General features: G+C 53.3%; 1 protein-coding gene across 4 annotated transcripts in view; it reads right to left on the bottom strand.

The window, feature by feature from the left end:
• Window positions 1-27,986, bottom strand: part of EEFSEC (eukaryotic elongation factor, selenocysteine-tRNA specific) — a gene marked incomplete at its 3' end in the record, with an annotated part of 196,689 nt that overhangs the window by 38,222 nt on the left and 130,481 nt on the right. For 2 of the 4 annotated variants that reach the window (XM_084248424.1, XM_084248425.1), the window contains one exon: window positions 7,335-7,991. The exons of the other annotated variants lie outside the window; for them this stretch is intronic. In XM_084248424.1, coding sequence (XP_084104550.1) covers window positions 7,335-7,991 — 657 coding nt within the window. The remainder of the gene's footprint in view (window positions 1-7,334; window positions 7,992-27,986) is intronic. 4 annotated transcript variants of the gene reach the window in all.

The raw sequence follows: 27,986 nt of genomic DNA, 5'->3' as shown, positions 1-27,986 counted from the left end.
TCATGTCCCCCTGCCCACTGAGGGTCCACAGCCTGAGCAGATCCTTCTAGAAACTGGATGAGGCGTAGCCGTGAACCGCGGACATGGGCTGCTGGGCGGTGTGGGAGGTTGCAGCAAATCCCTCCTCCCTCTGCCTCGCCAGCCTCTGCACCTACTGCACCGACTGCCCCTCCTGCCTGGGGCGGATGGAAGTTGCAGCGTGTCCTCTGCCACCTGCTGGGCAAGGCGCCTGCACACCATTGTCAACCTCCAGGGAAGTCCAGCGGGCTCTGGTGCTCGGCAAAGTTGAGTGACTTACTCAAAGTCACAGTAGCAAGTCTCAGCCATCTCTGGGCCATGCGGGCGGGCTCTCCTCCAAACAACAGACTCTCCCAGCTGGAGGAGCGAGCACCGAGATCAGACACCAGCAGAGGCAGCAAGGAAAACCGAGGACAGCTGGAGGCACTTCATGTTGAAATCAATCACTGTGACATCAAGCCAAAGGCAGAGCTTGGGGACCTGCCCAGCGGGCCTTGCGGCTCGGGGACAATGCTGCACGGGGGCCAGCACGGCCACGGTAGCGCCAAGTGGGGACTTTCACGGCCTGATCATTGGCTTCGTTCGGTAGCCTTCGGCGCGGGAGGCCAGTTCCCAGAGAGCAGTGGCTGCTGCACACGCAAGTCCGGGTTCCTGCTCGCACGCCAGGCGCGTCCCCGCTGTCCCGGCCTCTGCGCGGGGACTTGGCTGCCGGCGCGCGTAATTATGTCGTTACACGTGTGTGTGTCTCTCGGGGCCGGCTCCGTGATGAGGCTTGGGAACTGCCCAAGTTCTGAAGCGACTATTCTCATTCAAATTGGAGAAGCGGCACCAGGAAAGGGGGCAGCGGCTGGGAGAGGGAGCCCACGCCAGCTCCTCCACGGCATGCGGGCGAGGAGGCGGGAAGGCTGGGCCTGACTCTGCCCTTCCAGCGGGATGGCCGTGGCTGCTCAGGAGACGTCTTCCAAGCGCCGCTTCTCCTCTGAAAAAGGCTGCTGTGAGGAGGAGGGTGTTGTGTTGGCAAGAACACCCAAGACTCAAGAGGAGGACGAGAACCAGAGGAAAGCGCCTCCGTCAGTGGAAAGTGAAACGAGGGGAGCAGCTCGGGTGGAGAATGACGTGCCAGGCAGGACAGGGAACCTTCTCCCATGCCCAGGAGCCACACAGAGACCTCCCCAGCCCACTGGCAAAAAGCAAGGACACCAACCCGGACCCACAGAGCCCAGGTGCTGGGGCTGCTCCCTTCAGCCTCCAGCCCCAGCAAGGCCTGCCCTGAGGACGCGGCCGGGCCAGGACCCACTAGGGGCGAGCTCAGACGCTGCCTGGATCATGGAGGAGGCCCTGCAGATGGGGCGTAGCTTCTTCCAGGCACTTGAAAGCTGCCAGAAGCGACATCTTCCCCAAGGTGGTGGGGAAGATGGCATTCGGCATCACCCAGCCTTGCTTGGCACGTGGAACAGGACGGCGCCTTTTCCTCCTCTCCGGTGCCGAGGGGGCCCCTGGGCAGGTTGGTCCTTTCCTGAGGCCCTGTGTTCTCTCCTATGATAACAGGGTGCACGTACCCGCCCCAGGGTTGTCACGGGGAGGAGAAGGCTTTCTGAAGGGAAGGACACCGTGAGCCACAATCATCCCCTGGAGGAAACCCAGGAAAGGAATTAGCCTTGGGTTCACATTTGGCTGAGTGAGGCCCAGAGGCCGAGGGCGGGCCAGGCTCTGGCAGCACAGAGGGTGCCCACCCAGGGTGGACGCAGCCCGCTATGCCCACAACCAGCTTTCAGGCTGGTCAGGCCTGTCTTCCTCAAACCCACCACGCCCCAAGCAGGCACTATGCCCACTGGTGGTGAGTCTGCCCCCCAGTTCCAGAATCGACATCTTCCCCATGGTCTCTTCCTATTCCTGCTTCTGCACACATGCAGGGCGGGGTCCTGTCAGTGGCTTATGTGGGTACAAGGTCTGGCTCCGGAAAAGGCTGCCTCTTCATGGAGAGAAAAGGAGGCAGACATTTGGTCGGACATGTTCTACACGCCGGGCCCCACATGTGCTCTCACCACCCCCCACCACAGCTCCTTGAAAGGAGAAACAGGTTTTTTTTTTTGAGGGGGGGCGGCGGTTTGGTAACTTGTTCAGGACCAAGTCGAACCTGTGTCTGCTCAATGCATTCATGTCCAGAGTGAATTCTCCTACATCAAATTGCCCTGACTGTGTGTCCATCTGTGGACAAAAGCACAATTTTCATGGGAGGTTAACACACTTTTCATGGGAGGTTAGCAGAGGAGTGAGACTCTCTGCTATCAGACGCTGGCATTTAGGAGGAGAGAGGCCAAGGGTGTGCCGGGGACCTGAACTCCAGGGCAGCCGTCTGATCGTTTTCCTAAAGAGAAGGGGGAGTCTGTTTTCTCAAGAGACTGACATGGCCTTCAACCTGCTGGACGAGGGGAGCAAGGGGCGGAGAGCCGGCAGAGCACTGGCTGCACCGCAGCACAGCTTCCTCTGGGCTGGGGTGCTGAGGCCGGACAGCCCTGTGTGGCCGGCCTATACCCCTGGACAGCATGCTCCCTGGTGCCCTGGGCCCATTTAACAAGCCATCAGCAGTGGAGCGGGCAAGCCAGGAGCCAGAAGGCGGTGCCGCTTGAGACTTCAAAGCTGGCTACCACTCCTGGTGGCGTCTGCGTGTTTACACTTGGTTGGGCCGATGCCGCAGGCTCCTTATGCCCAGCCCCGCGGCCTTCCCTGTCCGGCGCCAGTGGGTGCCAGCTCCAGGAAGGCTGGCACGCCTGGCCTGACCCCACCACAGGGAAGAAATGGGTGCCAGCTCTTTGTCGTCACCCCACTGGGATCCCAGGCTTCTGCACTGGGAAAGTCCAGGCAAAGGTGAGGAGAGCCACTGTTTAGCAGGGGCATTCTCTGCGCCAGCTGCAGCACTTGGCATTTTACACACACTCCCCTCCTTCGTCACCTCAGGGCATGGCAAAGGGGTGTGGGTCCCATTTTTCCAGCAAGAAATGGCCTTACCCAAATGCATGCCAATTTACTGCTTACCAATTTCCAAGCAGAAAATATATCAAAGAATGAATGAGTGAACATACACACTCTATTTCCATCCATGTCCATTTCTATGTAAATTCTTTATTTCCAATTTCAGTGGTTCATGATTTTTACATTCCAAAATCTTTTAGGGTTTTACTCTGTGGTCACAGAATCTAGACTCCACAAGCAGAGAGAGGGGTTTGGGCTTTTGCATCACTATTAGATCCCCAGCCCTGAAAACAGTGCATAGTAGGTGTTCTACTATTTTTCAAATGACAATTGTTGAACGTTCAGTTTGTACAAATATTCTCCAGACATAGAAAAAAGTGTGTACTCTCTATTCAAGGAATAAAAGGGCTTCTGTGAGTTGAGTTAGAAAACAAGCATGGTGATCATATCAAGCCTCTCTGTCCTTATCTGTTGTGTAGTGACCTGTTTGATTCTGAATGAAGCATTTTGAAGTGCCCCAATATAATTATCATTCTGTTTTTTCTCAAGTTCTCCTTGCATTTCTAAAAGGTTTTTTTTTATGTTTGATGATTACAACTTTGCAGCCATGCTTTTCACCATTCCACCATGTCCCTCTTTATCTTTGTTTTTTAAACTTAAATTTTGCCTTGGCTGAAGTTATTACTGCTTTCTTTTTGTTCACAGATATGTGACATTTGTTTCTCCATCTTTTTACTCTTGACCTTTTTTATCATTTTAAGTGTGTTTCTTTGAAACAGCATATAGTGAGATTTTGTGTTTTACTCCAATCTATCAATCTCATTTAAACAGGAGAATTTGACCATTCACATTTAGTGTAATAACTACTTAATTTTGTTCCTTCTGTTTGCATTATGGAAGGACAATTTTTTGGATTAATATATTTTTATTTAGGTAAATTGGTTATAAATTTTAGGAGCACAGTTTTGTAACTCAACATCTGGATATGCTACCTCATGCTCCCACCTAAAGTCATTTCCTTCCATCATCATAAACTTGACCCTCTTTACCCATTTCACCCATCCCCCAACCCCTAACAATGACATTTTTCTTATTTTTGTTGGTTGATTCAATGCCAGCTTTTCCTTTATGAATGTGAAAGTTCTACTACATTTTCCCACTCCATTTAGTTTCATTCCCTTTCTCTGTGTTCACAATCTTATACAGATCTCTGTATTTTTACTTAAAAACCCCTAATGACTTCCCTCACCACCATATGCTTGCATTTTCTTACCAAACCCTTTCCCTGGAAAGATCAGCCCTGTAGGACATCTCCCCTTCCCCCTCCCAGATGAAGCCTCTAATGGCTCTACCTGTCTGAGCTCCTTCCCCAGGACCTGCACCTGTGCAGTACACTGGGTTGAGTCTTTTTAGCTGTAAATGACGATTAGACTCTTCCCTGAAAGATGCTCATTCAATGTCAAGAGTCCTATTTGCCACTTAGATCTGGGTGGACAAACTCTAGCTAGTGGGCCAAATTCTACCCATTGCCTGTTTCTGTATGGCCTGCAATCAAAGAATAGCTTATACACTTTCCAATAAATTTAAAAACTTCAAAGAAGATGTTATCTCATGATACATGAAAACTATAAGTGAATCACATTTGTGTGTCCATGAATAAAGTTTTATTGGTACATGGCCACACCCATTCATCTCTGTTGTGTCTGTGGCTGCTTCAGCCCCACAGCGGCAGAGGTGAGCAGCTCCCAAGGGAGCATCTGCACATGCAGAGCTCCCCAGCCTCTCACCCAACCACGTATTTTCCTTCTTTATTTTTTTAAATGTCAGTGCACACCCATTACGTAAATGAAAGTAAAAGTGTGGCCTTCAAATGTTGTGCTTTTAAGGCGTAGGGGGTTATTTTATCAAATTACAAGGCAAAATGTTGTTTGTCATTGGACCGGGCATACACTGACGTTACAATGTCCCAGCTTAGGGGAAAAACAGTCGCTCTTGACACTGGTGGGTCATCACATCTGCGAGGGAGCTGACCGTCCAGTGGTATTCTGTGGTGCAGGCGAATGAAGCAGAGCTCAGGAAGTAAAGAAAAATGGGGAACCAAATGCCTGTTTACCAAGGTGGTAAAAACCCTACCCAGGAGACTGGATTTTTTCCTGGAAACTTGTTTGACTGGAGGCCTGCCCAGGAAGCTGGGAGGCAGCTGTGATGTGTCCAGGAATTTTTGGAGGCGGCCAAAACAGGAAAGATCAGCACTGGGCAGTCCCTGTCCTGGACAAGCACAACTGTGGGCCAGCCTGACCCTTAGCCCCCTCCCCAAACATGGCACACCCACCAATCTTGGGGGTGGGGTTTTCCTGGCAGGGGCCAAGGGAGACTGTTCCCTGCGCTTCAGAAAGAGAGGATGAAATCCCGGGGGGAAGAGTAGGATACTATGCTGGCCCCAAGCTCGAGGATTTCTTAGTATCAGAATAGACACAAAGGGCTTGAAAATTAATAATAAATTATCATTCAGCAAGAGTAGGAGCCAAGCCCTGATGGCAGAGCCTCACAGGCACTCACCCAGCTTGATTTATGGCCCCTGTGGAACAGTCCTGTTAAATTCCCCCGGACAGAAGTCTTACGTGCTGCCCACATATATGAACGAGGAGGTGGTGAGGCTGGGCACTTGCCCAGTCTGCCACGTGGTCTGGGGGAGGCCAACCAAACTGAGCTGAATGTCTCTGGGCACCCTGGTGCTGCTCAAAGCAAACAGGACATCTCTGGGGGCGAGCCCACCCTACTACTCAGGAGTGGCTCTGGGAACTCTCCTCCCTGTGGCGCCGAGGCCAGAGTCAGCACTTACAAAGGAAGTCATATGTTACTGAGGCTCTTTCAACACCACCCTAGAGGTCAAGACTCTGTGCCCTTTTAATGACTGAGGATACTGAGCTAAAATGGCCATCCACAGCATACAGCTGCTCCGGGGCCCAGGCAAGGATTGAGCCTCATCCGTCTGATCCCCAAGTTCAATGTCTCATCAACCTCAGCGGAAGGTAAGTCCCACCAAGGAGACCCTGGCTTCTCAAAAGCATGCCACTCTGATCTCACTGGGTAAGAATCCACCCTCAACATTTAAAGTACCTTAAAGATTAAAAAATCTTATTACACATAGATACACAGCTAACTAGCTATAGATACATATGAATGCACAGATTTTGAAACTAAAATCTTAAAACCAAAAGGAATCTTAGACACCCTTAATCATAAAATTCAGGTCTAAATAGGAACTGTGACTGTGTCACAAAAACTATGTATATTAAAAGGGTTGGTGAGAAAGAATTTGCCTGACCTGGGGGACAGATGAGTGTGCAAAAGTCAGTCAGTTCCGTGTTCAAATCCGCCTTGACCAGCCTGTGACCCTGGGGGCAAGCCCCTCTCATCTCCTGAACTGGCTTCCCATGGGCTGCCGTCGGGGAGGGCCCCGGTGGCCTGGGTTCACAGCAGGAAGAAAACGGGTTTTCACTTTGTAACTGCCATTGTTTATTAATTTTACTTTTTATTAACTGTTTATTAATTTTACTAACTATATTGTTATATAATATGTATTTTACCAAAAAAATACTTTCAGGAGAAAGTGATATATTTAAAAGAAAATTAAGTACACAGGAAAATTAACTCTCTCCCCCTTGGGTTGTAGGTGTGAGCTAGTGAGGGCACATAGCAGGTCTGAACAGACGGGGGGCGGGGTGCAGGTAGCAGGAAGCAGGCTCCTTCCTGATCCTCCCAAGGGGAGCCGGTGGCTTGGAGACCCCGACATGGTCATGGGTCACCCTGGCAGCACGTTTACTGGCTGCTCACAAAGCTGAGCTCCCCATCCTCAAAGGAGGTGACTGCTGCCCCACTGACCTGCCAGTGTGGGGGCAACTGGAACCACAAACACACAAGCGGGGCGATACTCCATGACAGACATCACCACAGAATCATTGTACACCATGATACTTCTAATAAATCAAGCTAGAAAAACTAGTGACCAGAACCTTATCATCTACAATCAACCTTCATCTACAATCAGGACCTTAACGCCTGCCCCTGAGCAGGCCCCCCAGCTGGCCCTCAATGCCTTCCAGGTCAGGGAGCTCAGGCACGGTCACTATTATGCAGATGACAGCACTGAAGTTCCCAGAGGGACTGTGCTCCGCCCAGCAAACTGCAGGGGTGGGTGGGACCCAGCGCTGGGGTCAGCGCAGGCAGCCAGGCAGGGGACCCAGCTGAGGGTAAGGTCTGAGCTCTTCCGGTTGAGAATCCAGAGGGGCTCCTGCTCCCATCACAGGCCCGAAGGGCGAGGGTGGGGATGGGCTACTTACCCGCTCCACGAGGCCGTGCTTGTGCTTCAGCTTATACACCTTCAGCCTGGGCAGGAAGCTCTCGATGTAGCTCTTATCCTCCAGCCCGTGCAGCAGGACACCGTGGAAGGCCAGCCGGCATGAGTTGGCATGAATGTCTGCATCAAGCCTGGAGCCGATCACCAGGCACAGCCGAGGGCAGGTGACCGGCTTCTCAAACTCCACTAGGGCCCACTGCTGCCGGGGGCAGCGGCCTTCTGTGGCCTGGCCCTCCTTCTTGTCAGCCTCGCCACTCTCTGCCACTGCTGGTGCTTCCTCTCTGCAGAGGTACTGCTCCTGGAAGAGGTATTCTCGGGAGAAGTCGAAGGAGTCCAGCACAGGCTCCCGGTCAAAGCTGTCAGGGGTGGGGCTGAAGAACATCAACCGGCCCATGACGGTCTCGTGGCCCACAGTGATGTGGAACTTGGCCTTGGTCAGCAGGGGCCCCCGGAAATATGAGATCTTCTCCACGGAGATGAGGGCTGCATGGATAGTGTGCAGGGACTCAGGAGTACACACCAGACCGCGCTCCAGCAGCTTGGGGTCGAACTGGGTGACACAGATGCCTAGTCGGTCTCCCTGCATGGCTGAAGTGACGGGCATGTGGAACATCTGGATAGATTTCACCTTCTTCACCACCTGGGCAGGAGCAAGAGAGAGAGCCCATGAGACCAACCAGTCTTGAGGTAGGGGGCAGGGATGCCAGTTGGAGAAATCCTTGTCCCAGGGCTGCCTGGTGCACAGAGCATGCCAGCAAGGGGGCCCTGGGGCCACATTCCCCTGAGACCTAGCAGGCATGGCCCTGCAAATGCCCCAGGGCACTCTCACCCAGGATGAAGGTGGTGATCACAGCAGCCAAATCCTGCACCACCTACTTCCCCCCATCCTTCCAGTCTTCATTTCACCCCAGGCTCCATTCTAGCAATTCTAGCACTTTCTTGCCTTGAGCCCTCAGTTTCAGCTTGCTTCCCAGGCAGAAAGGCCTCCCTAGTTCCTTATCCTGCCAAGCCCCATGCGTGACTGCCCCTGAGAGCCCAGGCTAAACACGACTGATCTGGGAAGTGTGTCCAGCACCCAGAGGGCAAGACTGTGCTCTCTCCTGGTTGCTCCTCCAGCCGCTCGGAATCTCACAGCCTGCGGTCTCGCCACTCCCTGCCCATTCCGAGCCACCTGCTTGTGGGCGCCTCTCGGACTGGCCACCCATCCCACACAGTGCCCGTGGCCTGCTGTCCGCCAGCACGGTTCAAGGAGTAGTAGAAAAAGCTCTGTTCTCAAGGAGTGAATATCCAGAAACAACAACAAAATTATAAATATATAAAATACATAGTAAAATATATAAAATAAATTAATATATAAAATAATATATAAATTTTTATGTATTATGAAGATATATGTAACTACTCTAGTTATGTAACATGTATATTATGTATACCATGATACAGAGAAAACACACAGGATGACATGGCAGAGAAGCTGGGGTGGGAGAAGGCCTGGCTTTGTAGGGCCGTGCTCAGGAAGCCTCTACACAGACCATGTCTGAGCTAAGACCTGGTCATAAAAAGTTGTGTAAAGGTCCTGAGAAAGATGGTAAACCAGGGAAGTGATGAGTGAAGGCCCACCCCGAAAGAGGCTTGATGAGTCTGGGAAAGAAAGAAAGAAGCAGAAAGTCATCCAGGAATTTAGGCAAAGGAGGGACCTGATCTAATCTCCTTCTAAAGGATCATACCAGCTACTACATGGGCAGATTTCTTCACCCACAGTTTATATATCAAGAACATAGAAAGGGCTCTAAGAAGCATTTGTGAAATGAACAAGCATTCCCAAGATCCACCGTCAGGCAGAAGAGATGAAGTCATGCTCATTGGCGTGTTCAGAAATCTCGCCATCAAAAATGGTTGAACTAAAGATAATTTCACCTTTAGGCCTCGAGCATCCCTGCCTGCAGAGTGGGGGTGCGGGGCACTCGCCTTCTCCCTGGATGAAGAGAGCGCTGGCATTGGGCGCGGGGCCCAGGGCCCTTCCTGGAGAGTCATAATACTTGAGTGTTTGTTTAAAGATCATTAACTACCTAACCGAGAGGTCAGGGGGCAGAGAAAGTGAGAAGCACAGTGTCAAAAGCCACAGCCAAGATCAATCAAAAAGAAACATAAAACATTCTGCAACGGTCTGTAAGGTAACAGGAAACTAAGATGTCCAGGAATGCCTCTTAGAGTAACAGAATATCCCTTACCCTCATGTGTCCCGGTGAGGCAAGACCCACACCGCGCTCTGCTCCCCAGACCCCGGCCCCGCCGCCCGTCTCCCCTCGGGCCAGCGTTCTAACACACATCCCATGCAGCCACCGCGCGGGCGCCTGTCTTCCACACCACGACTTTCAAGCCTTTGGTCATGGCTGTCGAGGACAGGAAGAGTCTATGGTCAATTACAATTCTATGAGAATCAATCCCTCTGGACAAAAAAAAAAAAAAAAAGCTGCTGGTTGGGGAGTGGCCCCTCTGCTTGCCTGGCTCCTGGAGACCCTGGCCAGGGCCTCCCACAGGAGCCCCCGCACACTACTCCTTGTGCCCCACGTCCCAGTCCTTAAAGCACAGCCAGTGGAACATGAACAATTCCTCACAGACTGTGGTTCTGTGTGTCTCTGACTTTGCCTGTGGGGCTCCTTCTCCTCGGGACGCCTTCCCCTGCAAAGTTCCCCATCGGCCCCAAGCCCTGGCTCCATGGCACCTCCTGGAAGGGCCTCCCTGCCCACTCGCCACAGGCCTGGTTCCTCCCCTTGGGTTACTCTGCATTTGCTGACTCCAGCCACAACAGAATAAGCACCCACGGCCACTCACCCCCCCGAGAACTGAAATGGCACCAACAACCGTTCTCCTGCTCCTCCACACCCGGCTCTTCCGCCCCCCCACCCCCGGCCGGAGGTGGCCGCTCTCTGGGCTCGGCTCTCTCTCGCCGGAGCGAGAGACAGCCGGGAGACAACAGCCTCCCTGGGAGGAGGGCGGCCCGGCCGTGCTCCCCGACAGCCCCCACTCCTTTCCATCAAGCCCGACCCACGCAGGCTTTATTCAAGGCATGTTCCCTTTTCAACGGGGCTCATGTTCTCAGGACAGAAATAATAAAGAATGCCTTAAGAGGGCACCGTGAAGAGCAGAAAGACAAATAACTGTGCAAATCAAGATTTTAGGGGCCCAGACAGGAAATTGTGAAACAGATAAAGATGGGGACAGGGCGGCAAGGCACTGCCGCGGGCCCTCGGAGTGCTCGCCGACAGCGTCGCCACCGAGGGCGGAGGCCGCCCACACTCTACGGAGATACACTGCAGGAATGCAGAGCTCCAAAACGTGCCGACGCAGATAACTTTACCAACGTGAGATGGGGAAATGGGTTTTCCTTGCACTCATTTTATTTTCCAGCCAGCTTTGGGAGACCGTCCAGGTACTCGACAGCTCGCTCGCCTGTGCTGACGGCCATCTGAGTGGCTGAGACGCCGTATTTGCATCCTCTCAACATGGACAGATCAAGTTTCTCCCATCCCAGGCCCAGGCCTGTGTTGGCTTAGTCAGGGGAGACCCTGACTGATGTATCAACTTAGAACCGCAGAATCACAAAACTAGGGGGTGGCGCTGAGAGACAGAATGACCGGGACACCAAATTCACCCTGGGCAGCTAGGGAGGGCTCTGCTGAGGAGGGGGCGCCAAGGCTGAGACCAGCTGGATGAGACGGGACCACCCCCGGGCTCCAGGCAGAGGGGAGAGCAGAGGAGGCCCGCGGCCCCGCCGGAGACACAAGAGGGCCTGAGGGGCTGGCAGGGCAGGCTGGCCGGCCAGAGGAGCGGCTTCGGCCTGGAGACACTGGGCGGTCGCCTCCACCATGTGAGGGACAACAGAAAGCCCCCGAAGAAGAGGTGGTCGGCAGAGCAGAGGAAGGACACCCTCTCATGCGTGCGTCTAGAAGATCTTTGGGTTCACAGCATGGAGACGGGATGGGGGCGGGGAGAGGGGAGATTGGGGGGGAGGGTGGTGGGAAATGGAGAGACTGGACGTGGGGTGAGGGGAGCCAGCACCTACAGGAGAACCCCCAGGTTTCCTGGGTGAGGGCCACGTGAGGCTAAGACGGCAAAGGGGCAGCTGGGAGCTCTGGGCACAGGCGTCTGCCAGGGGTATCTGGAGCCTGACCTCTTTGCGCTGTGCTCCCACCCTGGATGTCCGCTGGGCAGCCCTGGCTGACGACATCCCAAACCTGTCCCCTTTAGTCTCGTCACTGTGGGAAACGGCAAGTCTACAGTTCCAGGCGCTTGGTGGAGACCCCGGGTTCTCCCACACCCACGCCGCGCCTCAGGAGGTCTAGAGGCTTTACCTTCAAGACGGGTCCAGACCCAGGCCATCCCCTGCCTCCACTGCTGGCCCTGGCTCCAGGCCCACCGGCTTTTTTACAGGATATTAGTTTCATCTCCGAACGGCTTCCCACCTCGCTCCATGAAAGTGAACGCCCCAACTCCTACCACAAGGACCCCAAGCCTGGACCCTAGTATTTCTCTGACTTCTCTGCTATGATTTCCACCCCGCCCCCCCACCTCTTCAGTCACACAAGCCTCTGGCTTCTTGCTCCCGAAACACGCTCTTACCTCAGGGCTTTGCATTTGCCATGATTAGGATACCCCCCAGATACGCAGACCTGTTTTCCTCACTCCCTTCATGTTTCTGCCCAAACAGCTCTTTACCACCCCTCCCCACCCCCACGCCCCATCCTTCTGTCTTCTTCCCCTTCTTGCACAGCGATAACCGTGCCCCCCCCACGCACACACTGGAGTGTAACCTCCACAGAAACAAGGGGTCTGCGGTCTGCTCTTATTTTTGTGCCTAGCACGGTCCTGACACTGAGGAAACCTCAACACGCACGTGTGGAATGACAGGTGGAGCCACGGCGGCGTGACACTGCCCCTGCCTCTGGGGCTCCAGTCTGGCCCTGGGGCCTACACATCCACAAAGGCCCGTGGAGATACACCCCTACACAGGCTGTGGGAGCAGGACTGGCCCCAGGTCCTCGGAGGGTGCAGTTAGGATGGCGGCAGAGAAGACTGGGTGGCAGAGCAGGTGGGTGCTGCTGCTGGGCACCAAATGGGTGGGACAGGAAGGCCCTATGCTTGGGACCACCAGGGAGGCTGTCCCTGGGTTCAGTCCCGGGGTGGGGAGGGCTGGCTGCAGCGTGTCTTCCTCCTGTCCGCCCAGCTCTCTGCACCATGTCCTTCAAAAGGGAGGCAGGGACCCGGGGCGGGAGGAGGAAGGAGTACATCAAGCCAGCAAACAATTTTTAAAACTCAAGTTCGTGCTTGCTAAGCAGTTTGGTCCTTTCTGATTAACAAAGAAGGTTTACCACCATCTGGGACAGTTATTCTTCATAACAATCCTACAAGGCAGGTCAGTATTTTTGTATTCAATTTTATGGATGAAGAAACAGAGGTTTTTGATGTCTGCAAGGTCACAAAGCAAATAGGCTGAGACTTGGGACAATCACTGTGGGGACGGCAGGCAGGTCCGACATTCCATGGCCTGGTCTCCTGACCAGCTGAGCAGAACTGTGGGCTGGTGAGGGCTGGGGGCCAAGGGGCCCTGCCCGGCCAGGCTTCTTGGGGTCAGAAAGGCAGGGGCTGTGGGGCGTGGAAATGATAATGTGGGTGTGCACAAGGCGTGGACCCAGAAGGTGGCTCCAGGGACGCAGCAGAGGGAAGATACCTGTGAGAGGAGCCTTCTTGGGAGTGGACAGAAGCCAGGAGAGTCCAGCAGCAGCCCAGTCCCTCCAGCTCCAGGTCGCTGAGGTCAGCAACCGCCACCTGCCACCAGGCCCACAGTGGTTCCCACCTGCCTTGGGGGTGGCCCTGGGCCCGCCAAGCCACCCTGGGTCTCTGGGTGTGGTGCTATGGTGCCTCCAGCATGGGACAGACGCTCAGCAGGTGTTTGCCAACTGAGCAGAGAGACAAACGGACACTCAGATATTTCCCCTGTCTTCCAAGGCCTGCACAATGCTTCCCCACATCTGACCATCCTGCCGAACCTGTGCCAGGTGAGCTGCTCTCCTTCCGAGGCGACGGGAAATCTCATGTGGAAACGACTTGAGGTAGAATCAGACTCTCCCCTCTGCACTCCCAGCACCTTCTGGAATCTGCTCGTCACAAGCCCACATTCTTTCCTTAAGATCATGTCACATAAACAGATCTACTGCACCATGGAAGCTGGGTGAGACACACCCCTGCAGTGATTCTCCCTCGCATGCAGGGTAAGGTGTGCACGGGCCCAACAACATGCAACGGCAGTGTCTGGGGTCCTAGTGGCATTCTCCAGAAGCCACGGACACTTGAGAGGGGCAACGCCCTGTGCCGAGCAGCCCTGTGTGTGCAGAGATGTTTGTGATCACGGCACTGGCCATAATGAGACTGGACTTCCTTTATCCATTTTTGTTCCATTAATGAGCCTGGACGCTCCTGGCTGTGCCAAAGGCGAGGGTCAGGGCCTTGCAACTTCATCATTACTTAATAAAATGTAAATCGGAGAGGAAAAGAAACACACAAGGTTTGACACTAATAAGCTTACAACAGGATCAGTTACTTCAATTCAAAGAGATTCAGACCGGAGGGCAAAAAAATGAAATAAGCTTTTAAAGATCAGTCTAGGTTTGGCTCCATCAGACCTAACCAATTTTGTTTAATAAGGTTTCAATTTGGCTGCTCTCATTTCTCCCTCTTCTTCAAGCTAGGCCAGGGACAGATAAGACACCCCCAACCCCCACGTCCCCAGCCTAAAAGCATCAACTGCACCTCACGCAGAAAGCCCAACTGGGACTCTGCAGGCAGGGAGAGTCGAGGGGGCCCTTGGGGGCCGCCAGCAGGAGCATCACATTGGCCCCACCCACTCATTTCAGAGAAACGAAACCACTCAGAAAGGCACACACCACCGACGTCCCACACCCGAACCACCACGGAGATGTCATTCCTGCTTCACCCGAGTCTTTACATCTTGTTGAAGACACCGAGTCCTTGGCCCTCCCTCGACTCCCCCATAGCAATCACTCCTATGAATTCTTTACCTGCCTGTCTCTTTCAGACGTGCACACCCATGCACCATGACAGGCCAGTCGGTGTACATACTCGCACCACGTCACTGTCCCACTCTACCACTCGCGCCTCCTTCCTTATTTACCAGCTTTGTGGCATCTATTCACACAGGGACCGCGTGCTGCTCAAGGACATTCTGGTCAACAATGGATGAACCAGGCAAGATGGGGTCTCCACTGTGCCACACCTGTGTCCAGGTAGTGGTGGGCGGCTCCGTCCAGGCCTGCGCAATCCCGCTCTGCCACATCTGCACACTGAAATGCCCTGAAGGTGCATTTCTCAGCACGTGTACTCATCACGCGTGACCGTCTGGGTGACTCCTTCCTGATGTGAGACTCTACCTTCCCTTTGTGCGCATCCTGATGGATGGATGCGTGCATGGCTGCCCTTCTGTTATAAATGATGCTGCGGTGACTGCTCTGTGTGTCCCGTGTGCCTCAATGCAATGTAGGGCTTCCCTAGGGTAGGAATCTGGATGAGAAACTGTGGTGTGGGGGGCGCACTTTCAGTTTCACTAGGTCGCTGGTGAGGCCAGCTGACCCCCATTAGCACTGCAAGGCAACGCTGCTTCTCACTTGGCTACGGTCATTCATGGTCACTGGCCAGCTAAGCAGGCATGGTGCCCCACTGCCTCTTCATGCTTCCTCGGGGACAGGACAGCCCCTGAGTCTCTGCTGCTTCAAGACAAAGCGGTGAAAGCTCCCCCTCTACCGCACACTGCTGGGCCCCCGGGATTCCTGGGCCTGCTCCTGAGCCCACAGCTCTTTTGGAAGGGGTGAAGCACAGAGGAGTGTGGGGGGGGAGAGGTGGAGGAATCTGCACAGCCCCTCCTCCCGACCCTGGCTCGCCTCCTGGGCTCCCTGCCCTCTGGGCACCAGTGCCAGGAAATGCGGGCCTGGCAGCACTTGAGACGCTTCTCCTCCCACCTGGGCCTGTCTCAGGGAGTTGTGCTGGCTGACCAGTGGTGGGATCTGTTCTGTGCAAAAATTCCACTGGGGCCTCCACAAAAGACCAATTGTCCCCTGGAGAGGGAGGGAAGGGAGCCAGGGAGACCTTCCTCTCAGGGACAACTGCTGAGCATTGAGAAATGCCCCCTATGAAAAACAAAAGTGGGTCTGCGGAACCACTGACTCCCCAAGACCCAATTCCAAGGTCAGAGACGGGGCAGGGCTTTGCCTGTCTGCCTGCTCCTGGCCCCTCACCCTCTGGCTTCAAGCACCCAGGCTAGGCTCCCACTCAGCATGGTCAGTTGCCCAGGGCCCACCATACCTTACCTTCTGCAGGCCTCTCCCATCGTCTCTTGGCCTTTTGCCCCAGAGCAGCTTTCATGGCCCCACTGCACTCACAGTGCCTTGTCATGTGCCACATCTCTAACACATGCCCACGCATTTGACATTCTGTGAGGCTCCTGGGCCAGGTGGACGCGACCGTGGGCAGCTGGGGTTGATCTTGCTCACCGCTGGTCCCTGCCACATAGTGGGCACCGTGGAGGAAGGGAAGGTCCCCTGCCCCTCCACAGTGACCTCACAGACAAACTCGGGTTATTAACCTCCTAGTCACTGCAGCAATGAAAGCCGTAAAAGTGACAAGCGGCCTGCCAGGAAGCTTTATGCTCCTCCCCCAGCCACCCTCCGCGCATTTGTCATCCCATAAAACTTTAAATTGAATTACGCCAATGTTTGATTCTTCTGTTTTCCATACAACTGAGGCTTTACTTGTTTTTAACGACATCCCTGGGCTTTTGTGGGGTAAGGAACTCTTGGGAGGCAGCACCGCCTTGGGGGTCAGGAAAGTACTGGTGTGGAGCAGCGCACCCTACCTATGCTCTGGGCCTGCGCAGAGAACCACAGGGTCTGGGGTCTCAAAGGGGTAGGTCTGAATGCACAGAAAAAATCTCACCGTTTTGAGGCTCCCTTTTTCTTCAGTCAGGCTCATCGAAGTAAAATGACTCCCTTCAAGAATGCCCCCCACCTCCTGGTGCTCCTTGCTCCCCCACAGGCACACCTGGCCTTTTGCTCTAGCTCTGAGTTTGGGGTAAATTTTTTAATATTCCCAGCCTGAGTTTCCTCACCAGTAAAGTAGGATTAATGGATCGTAGAATACAGAGATTCTGTGACGATGTTTCTGGCATCTAAGAGAAGCCTTGGCAAGTATCAGGCACTCCCTGGATATGGTGGTCCCCAGCCCCCTTTCACAGGCCAAACCTTGGCTTCTTCCTCATCCTTTGCATCCCCACAGTCCATTGGCTGGCAAATTCTGGAGTCTGTCTGCCCTGCATCCAGCCTTTTCCTGGTCACCCCTAGGAAAAGCCCCCGACCCCCATGTTTCTGGCAGGCCACCTGCCCAGCACAGCGCCCAGGTCATACAACACCCCTGCTTAAGCGTGTAAGGCTCCAGGTGCTCAGTGTGCACTCCCTGCAGTACTCAGCTGGACTGTTCTCTCCAGCCTTGCCCCCTCTGCATATATGCGGGGCTCTCCAGAGCCCTTAGCTGGGTCCCGCGACATGCTCCAGATCTCTGCTCCTGCTTTTCTATGCATGCTGAGTGGCTCTCGCTCACCACTCACGGTGGGCCTTCCTCAAGGTCCACCTGCAATGCCACTGCCCATGTCCCTCCAACCTGACTTAGCACACATTCCACAGCACCTGCTATAAGGCAGGCTCCCGAGCGGCCCAGGGACATGGGGGAGGCATGGTCCTGCTCTCCATGGCTCTCTGCTTCTTGGGGTGGGGGGCAGCACCCCATGTGTGCTGAATGCCATGAGAGGGGGCAGCAGAGAGGAGGTGATACCTGAATAGGGTTTCAGAGAACAATGCCGAGCAAATGGGATCAGGAGAGAGGACGTGGCGTGGGAGACACAGGCAATGTGCAGGGGTGGAGGCTGGTCTGGGCAGAGATCTGTGGGGTGGAACTCAGAACAAGAGGCAGCTGAGATGGGGGCAGGGCTCTGAGGGGGTCCCCACCTTGTTCATCTGTGAATCTCATCCTGATGAGGCTGGGCCTGCCAACACAGAAGAGATTCAGAAAAGCTTTTGGAATTCCAGGAAATTTTCCTGAATTCCAGGAAAAATAAGGCTGGGATGTATGCCCAAGACAGGATGGTCACCATGGCACTGGCAATAACCACAGAGACGGGCAGCAGTGTGAGTCCACCAGTGGGGAATGGCGAGGTGCAGCAGGAAATGCCCACACCGACTGGCCTGTGCAGTGGCTCTGTACCTAGCAATGCAGGGCCATCTCTAATTCCAAACTGGGGTAAAAGCAGAAAGCACAAAAGCCATATGATGACATATATTAACCAAGTGGTCACATGCGCAGGTAATGCATAGAGAAAAGGGGCTAGAAGGACACACTCAGAAGAAATAATAGGGGCCCTACAGAGGGGTGGCCAGGATGGGGTGTGATGCCACAGGCCCCTTTCCCTTAACTGAAAAGTTTCACTGTGTTCCAAGAAGGCATTCAGGAGTCGATTGTGTCATTTAATACTAGTTCTTTAAAGATTGGTATTGTAGTTGTTTAATCAGGTTCTGCTCAGTTCACTCAAGGAGGACTGGCAGTCTACTCTGAACCTGACTCCTTGAGGGTGCTGGGCCAGGAGATGGAAATCGGCGGGGGCAGGTGGGCAGCAGCAGGGAGAAGGGCAGCAATTTCTGCACACCCTACCCCCAGCCTTGAGCGCGGCCTCCCCAGCAATGCCCTGAAGCTATTACCCCAGGGCAGGGCAGGGAGCAGGAAAGACCCCCCTACCTCCCCCGCCCCCTAAATGCAGGTCCAACCGACACTCTCCATGTGGTGAAGCCAAGGGACACTGGCTGAGACAGGGTGGGAGGCTCTTTTACCCCAAAACCTACAGAACAGCCCCACCACCTGCCAGGACAGGGAGGCCAAAAAGAGATGGCACAAGGCTCTGAGCCATAAAGGGGACAGGATGCAACCTCCCAGAACAAGTCCACCCTCGCACAGCCAGCCCCATGGCAGTTGCAGCCAGGGGCAGGCCAAGAGCCGGGTCCTCTGATGACACAAAATGTTCAGCCCAAAGTTGAGCAGGCCCAGCCTACCTCCACTAAGTCCCTGGAGTTCCCGCAGTTGCCCGGAGACAATGACAAGCCCCCCATGGCAGCCACCCACAAAGCCCTGGGATCAGACTTGTCCAATCTTTCTGAAAAAGCTAACCCTTTCCATAGTTTTGTTTAAGAATCCCACCTTGAGGAAATGCTCCAAAAGGCAAAGATGGTTGCTAAAATACTCGCAGCGCTATTCTTTATGATCGGCAAGCCGGTGACAGCCTGGCCGCCACCACCAGAGGAATGACGACATAAAACAGTGAATGAGACGGCACAAGTAATCAAATATATGAGGCAATTTTATCAGCATGGAAAAGTGCTCTCTCTATAATATTGAACAAATAATCAAGGCGTGGAAATGTATTTTAAATATAAACTTAAGTATATAAAGTATGCCTCCAGGCCATGGGATTTTTAGAGTGTTTCTTTATATTTCATACAAATTTCTAAAGTAATCATGCGCTTTAACTGTTACTTCTTTTGAGTGTATTTTTAATTTACAGAGGAAAGGTTTGGGAAAAACCCAAATTAAAAGAAAACAGAGGCCATCCCACCAGCGGAGGCGATGTGGTTGGCGTAGACACCCTCAACACCCCCCAAGCCTGCGCCTTAAGTGGGGCAGGCACATGCTCTCCCCACCTCATCATCCTCACCATTGTTTGACAGGTGAGGAAACAGTCAGCCCAGCCACTCCGCTGGAAAATGGCAGCACTGGGCCCACACCCATGTCTGGGCTCTGAGCTCTGAGGTGCCTCCAGCACCAGCCATGACAGCACCCAGGCCTGGCCCCAAATCTGAGGAAAGGGAGAAAGTGGTGCAGAGACAGCCTGGGTGTCACCAGCAGCGCTTAGCACTTTTGCCTCTGGCTTCTCCAGAAAGGAAAGCCCTAGGGAGACAGCCCCGGCCAGGCAAGCAGCAGCAGCAGCCCAGGTCCACCAGCAGGACCAAGGAAGCCCGCCCCAAGGGGACCTCGCCTGTGATGAAGTCTGCATCTGACTGGCCTCCCTCTCTTTTTGTCATGAAGTTGCCTTTTGATGTTAAAGAAAAATCAAAGCAAGGTCTGTTCAGGAAGTCTGGGAGTCTGGAAACCTAACAGTCAGGGCTCTCTGTGCCAAAGAGTTCTTCTTCCTCCTCCTTTCTATTTTCCTGTATATCACTCTGCATTTTCCAAATATACCTGTAGTCCTTAGTATTAGGATAAAGAAAAACAAGTTTGAAAGCAAATCTCAAATGTTTCCACTTGAAACTCAAGCATGTCACCTGGAACTTACTCCACAACAATAATGGGGCATCTGAGGTGCTGGGCCACACAGGGCACTCAGCCTATGGTCGTGCAGGACGCAATGGGTACCAGTGAGTAAAAGCACTTTTCCCCTCTGGACATCCCTCCCCAGGGAATTCTCAGGGAAGGCACTTAGTTCCACCATGGAGCAAGGGGCAGCTGGCCCACGAGAAGCCCCTATCCCCTGGCCCTGGGGCCTCACAATGAGAGCTCAGAAACCCTGGAGACAACTGGGTGTGCTCCTGCTTCTCCTGATGACAGAGAATAAGTGCAGGAAATATGGAAATTCTTTGAAGTCCCAAGTTTTAGACTTTAAGATTCTTCGTAACACCGTGATCTTTGTAACACAGTGATAATAAAGCAGGATTTGGAGTCAGACTTCTTGGGTTCAAATCCTGCATATTAACCATGCAACCGAGGGCACATGATTTCACCGCCACGTTTCCTCACAAGGGTAACACAAGTACCTCACTGGGCAGCACTGAGCAGTACACTGGGACAATCCATGTGAAACAACTAGGTTGGCGTAGTAAAAAACAGAAATTGTTCCCCCAAATTAGTGATTAGCACTATTACCATTAATATCTCATCATTAGTGGAACGGCAGCCAGTGAAGAGGTGGGGGGTGTGGTGTGCCCAGCACAGGGCCTGGCACAGAGAAGGGCCTACAGGGGCAGTACTTGTCCAGCTTCCTTGAAGCCGACAGAACTGGGCTCACACGTTTTTCAGTGAAAAGGAAAATGGTAAATATTTTAGGGTCTCCAGGCCGAACTGTCTCCATCACAACTATTCAACGCTGCACTGCAGCCATAGACAAAAAAGCCTCATTTACACAAACAGGTGGTAGTTGTTGCTGAACCTGCCATGGTCAGCAGGCTCCGGAGCTGAGCAGCCAGATACACTGTGGTACCCATGTGCCTGGGCACAGCACAGGTGCATCTGCAGAGCAACTCGCCTGTGAGCAGACCCGCAAGGCAGACATGCACTTGGCAACCATCTCCTGAGCACCTGCTATGTTCTGGGCCCATAAGACAATGGTCCTCGCAGACAAGGGGTGAACGGCACAGTGTGGGAGATAGTCATGTCAACAGATCACCTATGACGTGCAAGTCCAGTCTCCTCATCTGTAACCCAGGCCTAAGAATAACACCACATGTTGCAGAGCAGGAAGAGGAAACTGCACGGGAAGCCCCCGGTGGGGTGGCAGAGTGATTATTATTCTTACCATCTCCTAGGAAGCGGGAGGAGGGGGCAATCCACTTGAGATGACTTTCAGAAGCTGAAGGGCATAAGCTTTGTGCAAAATCTGTTTGGGGTAGAACGGGTAACACACAGGCCAATGTGAGTCATGTTATATCGCAAATCAAAATCGGCCTATGAATATACATAATCCCCAAGGTAATTCTCCCAATCTCACCCGGTAATGGAGCCACCCTCGCTCACTGAGGCATGAATATTTACCGTCCTCTGGCTTTACTGCTCTCGATCTGGGTTCAATTTTGCAAATTAAAATGAGGGCTGTGTGGATAGAGAGATTACAGGAGAGCTCCTGAAGCCTGCTGTCCCCGCGAGGGAGCCGGGCAGGGTAAGCCGGCTCCTGCCGCCAGCCTAGCGCTTCTGCATGGAGGGTCAGGAGCATCAGAAAACGGGAGTGAGGTGAGGGTGGGAGTGAAAGGCCCATGGACAACCTGCAGGGTGGGTATAAGGATGGCATTTACCACAGAAAGTCCCAGGTGGGCCAGGTGTGAAAAGGCCCCAGGTGTGTTTCTGACGGCTGAGGGGGGGGGTGCGAGCAGCCAAAAGAGCAGGAACTTGACAATCAGACCTGGGATCAAACCCTGTCCAGGACTTGAACACAGGGCATGTCATGTCACTTCTCTGGGCCTCAGCTCCACCTATAAAGTAGGGACAGAAATTGCCTGTCTTCATGGCCAACGTGAGAATCAGGGAGATGTACACTTAAGGCTGGGCCCAGAGCTCAGACTCAGCAGGAGCAACAAGTTGCCCACCTCTCACGCACCTGGGGCCAGCTGGCACGCATGCCAAGAGGAAATGGAAATGGGACCTCGCTGCAAACCCTCGGGAAAGGACCAAAGTGGCTTGGCGGGGTGGTGATGGCATCAGCGTTGCAAAGCTGACTTATAGAACAGGAGCTACACTCCCCCAGGGCAGCTGTCTACTTGGACCTACTAAGTGCCTGGGGCGAGGCCAAAGACCCCCCAAGAACCCCAGCATGTCCCAAGGTAGCAGAACAAAGCATGCTGTGCCTTTTGCAGTCCTGGGTGAGGAAGCAAGGGGATCAAGGGCCAAGTGGGGCAGGTGCTGTGACTCCAAGCTCAGGGAGGCTGTTGGCTGCCACAAACTCTGGACATCTGTCTGCCCACCGCAAGGCCTGGTTCCCTAGAAACCAAAAGCCAGAGAGAAAGAGCCACTTAATCTGCCTCAGCTAACCTCGGGGCTCCAAAAAAAAAAAAAAAAAAACAAAAAAAAAAAAAACCCACAACAACTGGAACCAAATCTGTGTGAAATCTAGTCCAACAAACCTTTCAAAGGACTGCACTACCGCTTCATGAGCACCTATTATGTTTCGGGTATCAGACGAGGCCATTCCTAAGCCTGCCCTTGACCCCCTACAGGCCAAGGGGGAGGGACTCTGGGGACTGCCATGGCCAGAGATGCCGTGCCAGGACAACTGCAGGAGGTCAGGCGGCCTCCTGTCCACAGAGACAAAGGTGAAGCAGATGGAACCCTTGTCCGGGGTTGCCAGGCACAGGACAACAGACTCCTGTGCCTTCGTGGCACAGGCTGTCCCAGGGAGGCTCACGGAAGGAGCCACAGTTGCCAGCTGGGGAGGAAACTGGGGAGGACATCCGGGGGGGAGGGGACACCTGTGCTGAGCCCTGAGGATGGGGAGAGGGACCACTCATGCAGGAATGCAGGAGAGGGGCAGAGGCCCAGGACTTAGGGAGGACACTCATGGGTCTGCAGGTGGTGAGAGCAGAGAGGACAAAAGCTGCAGCTCAGGCTGGAGTGGAGTGCAAAGCTCCATGGGCAGGCCAGGGAGCTGGAGTTTTCCACAGCTGGCAGGACAAGGTCACAACACGTGGTCATGCAGGGGCGAGGTGTAATGAAGTCTAAGTCAGAATGACCCATGGTGGCCCACTGGGAGAAGGGCTGATGGGAAAAAAGACCAAGGGAAGCTGAGTGGATGGGAGGCTGTGACAAGCAGGCACGATGCTGGCTCCAGAGGCGGGGCCTCTGCCTTGTTCACTGATTGTATCCAGAGTCTGCAATTGTGCCTGACACACAACAGTCACAAATAAATGTTTAAGTGACTGAAAGAAGACTTGGAAGCCTGGATGAGAAAGAGCAAGGGCTGCAAGCCTGAGGATTGCAAGTACACTTGGCCCACGGGGTGTGTGGAGGAGAAAGAGCCCCAACTTTTCGGGCTCGGCCACTGGCAGCTGCACACCCCTGGGCAGGCCCAGTCATGTCACGTGCCCTCTGCCAGCAGTGCACACCGGGGCTGCAGGGCTCACTGAGCTGCAAGTTCTGAGACCAAAGGGTTACTTGCTGTGCTCGGAAAACGCTAACCCCCAGCCTGACTAAACGTCTTCTATTTTTCTTTCTGCTTTCTTTAAGACCCCAGATGTGTTCTTGCACATCAAAAGAGAGCAACTTATAAAGTTAAACTAAATCAAGGGCTTTTGTTCTGAGGCATCGTTGCTGAACTAATTATTCCTGTATGTTGCTTAATGAAATAGTGGTGCCATAAATTAAACCAGCTAACAGGATGAGCACATGAGTTACAAGGAAGGTCGGGGCTGGGATTATAAATTTAACTTTTTCTTAAGAAGAGATGAAACAAACCACTCAACTCCCCGCTGTCGTATGTCATGGGAGGTAAAATGATGGCACCGAGCAGCGCTGAGGGAGGGCCGTGCCCCGGTTCACGGACGTTGGCGGCACCGAGCCGGGCGGTGGGTGGAGGGCCCCTGGCTCCTGGCTCCCAGCCCCAGCTCCTCTGCACCCAGCTCTGGGCTGGCTCAGCGCTCGCTCCTCTCCCCCTACCCGGCCGCGCCCCCTCAGTCCTCTGACCTCCAGGCCCACGTGACGCAGCACACAGGCTGACAGCCCGCCCGGAGAGGCAAACGCTGCTGCGCAGAGACGCCACCAGCACACTTTCCCACAGGCAGAGAGCCTGCAGCCGCCGGGCCCATCACAAGGAAGCATGGAGCCTACCTTCCAGAAGGCAGTGTGCAGAGACAGGGAGCTGGTGTAGATTCCACTACACGTTCAGTGAAACTATTAACATAACACACGGTGCCACAAAGAAACACCTGCTGTTTTTCATTTTTAAGTGTGTAAATGAGAGTGTGCACCCGTGCATGTGTGTGCTTGTGCAAGGGGACACAGGTGCATAGAAAAGACTGAAAGGATGCATAGCACGCTCCTGAAATTGATTCTTTCTGGGAGGAAGACTTTTAGGGAACTTCAACTTTCAACTTTAGATGACAGTGTATTCATTTTTCACAGCAAGCATACATTTCTATTGCCAGTGAATAAAGCAATAAATATCATTCTGCAAAAAAATGAATCTACAAACCAGTAACAATATCCCTGTGCCAGAGACCAGAGTGAAGAGGGAGCTGCCAAGGCGATGCATGAAGAGTCATGATGAAGAGAATTTCGTGTATTACTTGCACAATTAAAATTAATTTAGAAAAGGTTAAGAAAATATTTAACATAAAAATATTATGTAGCCATGACAATTAACCAAAGCTTACAAATAAGATTTAACTGTGAAATAATAGTGCTAAAATACATTAAAAATAATGACACGGTATTAAGTAAAAATTAAATGTAGTGATCTCTATGCAAATAGGTAGCAGATAATCACAGGAAAGTGAGTTACAAGAAACGCATGAAAAAGTGATGACTAGAATTACGGTCGATTTTTTCCCCTTACACTTTCCTGTATTTTCACCACTAGGTATGTGTTGCTTTTATAATTTTTTTAAAGGTGTCAACTAAGAATAGGAAAAGGCTAAAAAGTATGTCCAAGTCCAATCCTCCAACTCCAGCCACCCTGGCAGTGGAGGAGAGGCTGGGCCTGCAGGCAGGAGGGTGAGGCGCTGGCTGGTTTGGGGAGACCCTGCAGGTCCCCAGCAAGCGTGCAGACTTCTAGAAACAGAGCCTCATCTTTCACACCCCTGACAGGGTGCAGGCACCTCGGACCAAGAAGGACTTCTGACAAATGTAAGTTGGCCACCATGCACGAAGCCAACAGCAGACTTCAGCTCTCCTCCCTCACCGGGAGGCACACCTGCCTTTGGGGTGTGCCAAGACAGAGGGTGAGGCAGCCTGGTGTGCCCTGGGCTGTGTGCTCTGCCACCTACTATTTATCAGCTGTGCAACCCTGAGCAAGGACTTCCATTTTCAAGGACCAGGATGAAGATTCCCTACTTCCCACAACTGTAAGCAGATTTAACAGCAATCAACTCAAAGATCCTGGCACATGCATGAAGCTAAGCAGCCATCTTGCTCTTCTGTAGCTAGTAATCATGATGCAGCTGACATACATGCAGCTGTGCCACACACCTGGCATTGTGCCAAGCACTCTCAAGGACTAACTCATCAGTCCCCACACCAATGAGGCCCATGAGCCCCTTTCTGCGGTAGAAGAGAGTGAGTCTCAGCCGGTAAGCATCCCACCCCACATCACAGTACCCAGAAGGGGTGGCATTTTATCTGGAATCTCCAGAGGCATGGTGCCTCATGTGGTCACCCTCGCAGCAAAGCTGGGGCAAGAAAGCAAGGTACAGACAAAGGGACAACATCTATGGGGGGGTTCCTTGATTTGACCGAACCCACACAGCCAAGAAATGGCAGCCCCGAGATCTCACCCAAGAGCTGGCTGAGTCCAAAGCTTATGCTCGCCCCACACCAGGCCATCTTCCAGGGGAGCTCTCTCTTGCAGAGGGGCTAGAAGTCTCTATGCATACATGGCGGCACAAGGAAAACAGTCCTTTTACAAAAAGATACAGCTAAATGGCTAGGAGGAAGGCAGAGAACAATTTAAGAGCATCCCCCCACCCTATAGGCCTGGCACCCCCAGCCACATGGGCACCAGAGGTGCTGGGAGACGAAGCCTCACCCAGCTGCAGCCCCACCTGTGCTCTGCACTTTGAGGAGCAGGTCGGGATCCAAGGTGAGCGAGTAGCCTGCTGCAAGGATGGTGGCCCGCCCATCTCTCAACTGCTCCTCATTAGCTGGAACATTCCACTTTTCAACATCCAAGGATGCCTCTGTCCTTCCCTGGAGGGCGAGGGCGGACCCTTCTGAACACTGGTATTTTTCCTGGTGGGTGCTCACCAAACAAAGGCTCCCCTATCCTAGGGCCGGCTGGCGACACAGAGGCAGCAGGTCCCTCTGGGCAGGCTTGGTGTATGGAGTTGGCCAGCAGGTGGATGGGGCCAAAACTCCAGAGGAGAGGGCCTGACCAGAGAAGGAGCGCCAGGCCTGAGGACCTGAAAGAGGTCCACAAACTCAGGGGCAGCTTGGAGGGCCCCTGCCTGTGTGAGCCCATGGGTGATGTGACTGTAATAGCACTTACTTCAAAGTTTGTCCAGGGTCAAATCAGAAAGCAGAAGCAGAAAATGCCAATTAGCCTCGTATCTGTCACGCAGTGGGGTTCTTCTCTTTCTAAAATTCTGTCTCAGAATCTTCTAGACCCAGATCTCTTGCCCGCCACAACCAATCTACTTTTGCACCCCTCCTGTGAATTCCTGGAAGGCAGATGGGCAGTGAGGGGTGCTAATGTTGTGCCACATGCTATGCTAGGTGCTGGGGATCCATGATGGAGAGTTGGGGCCTTCACTTTAGAATCAGAGTCAAGCAGGGGCAAACAGGGCTCTGATGTGGACCCCGGCCCAACTCCAGCTTAGTACACACATAGCCCAAGAGGAGAAAATGCTCGAACCGGATTGGAAGGATTACTAATTGAGTTTCAAACAGTCAGGGTTGGAAAGGGTATCCTATGCTAAGCAACAAGCAACACCCCAAATGCCTCCTTCAAGTCTATCACACGACCAGGGTCTTCTCAGAATCACTCTAAAGGAGATGGAGGTGCAGAAAGGTGACATTCCTGGTCCAAGATCACAAAGACAGCAGTGCTGTGCTGCCAGAGCCTGGAGGGATGGGTGCTGCTGGGCCCAGGAACCAAACCAGCTCTTGGGCCTGGACTGTCACACTAGGGGTGGGCTGGGCCGCCAGCCGAGGCCTGAAGGTCCTGGATCACCGAGGGCACTGCAAGAGTGGGAACACAAATGCTCCCACCCCTGCAACAATGTTCATTCCTCTTCTGTCAACCCCACAGTGCAGTTACATACAGACCTGGAGTGGGGCTCGGGGTTACCAAAGAGGTAACCCTGAAAGCTGTGGAAGGAGAGTTCATTACATTTTCCATGTGCTAAACACTGCCCATGGGCCCACTTTTGAAAATTGCAGAAAGATCAAATTTCTGTAAAAATAACTACATTTTCAATGAAGGGCCCATGCAATTAGAGGGAATCTCATAGCTAATCCTTTTTTAAAATGCATTTTCATCCTCTCACGGGACTTTGGTCTGAAGCCACATTTAATGTTTCAGATTCCCTGAGAGGGCTGTCTTCTCATTCTGAATAATCTCTGGAACTTACTTTCTAATTTGCCCACATTGCTGTGTTGTTCGTTTCCTTTCCTAGACTCCTTTAAAAAAATTAAAAAGCTTTACCGAGTGGCTTTCCCCACAAGGGGTGGCTTTAACAGCAGGCCCTCCCCTCCAAAGCCAGGCTGTGACCCACTGACCACCAAGTCAAGTGCGGCCCTAACTCTATGCCTAACCCGACCCCAGAGCCCAGGCCCTGCTCCAGCACCTGCGGGCGCTCGCCTGGCCTCCTGGGGGGCGCGCACCAAGCATGTTTTCAGACTGAGTGGACAATTCAGAGGGCCCAAAGCAACTGTGCTTGTTCTAGTGAAAAGGAAAGGAAGAGGCGAGCAGAAGGGCCCACAGAGAACAGCAGGAGGGGAAGTGCTGCTGCGTGCGGCCTTCCCTCTTCTCCCTCTGAGTGTCCAGAGTCGTGAGGCGAACGATCTCCACTGGGGTTGCGGGATGACAAGGGGAAACTTGGCACTTCTGTGC

The sequence above is a fragment of the Talpa europaea genome (genome assembly GCF_964194135.1).
Source record: "Talpa europaea genome assembly, chromosome: 11".
Classification (NCBI taxonomy): Eukaryota; Metazoa; Chordata; class Mammalia; order Eulipotyphla; family Talpidae; genus Talpa; species Talpa europaea.
Note: the sequence above shows the minus strand (reverse complement) of the source record. Positions and strands in the feature narration are given on the sequence as shown.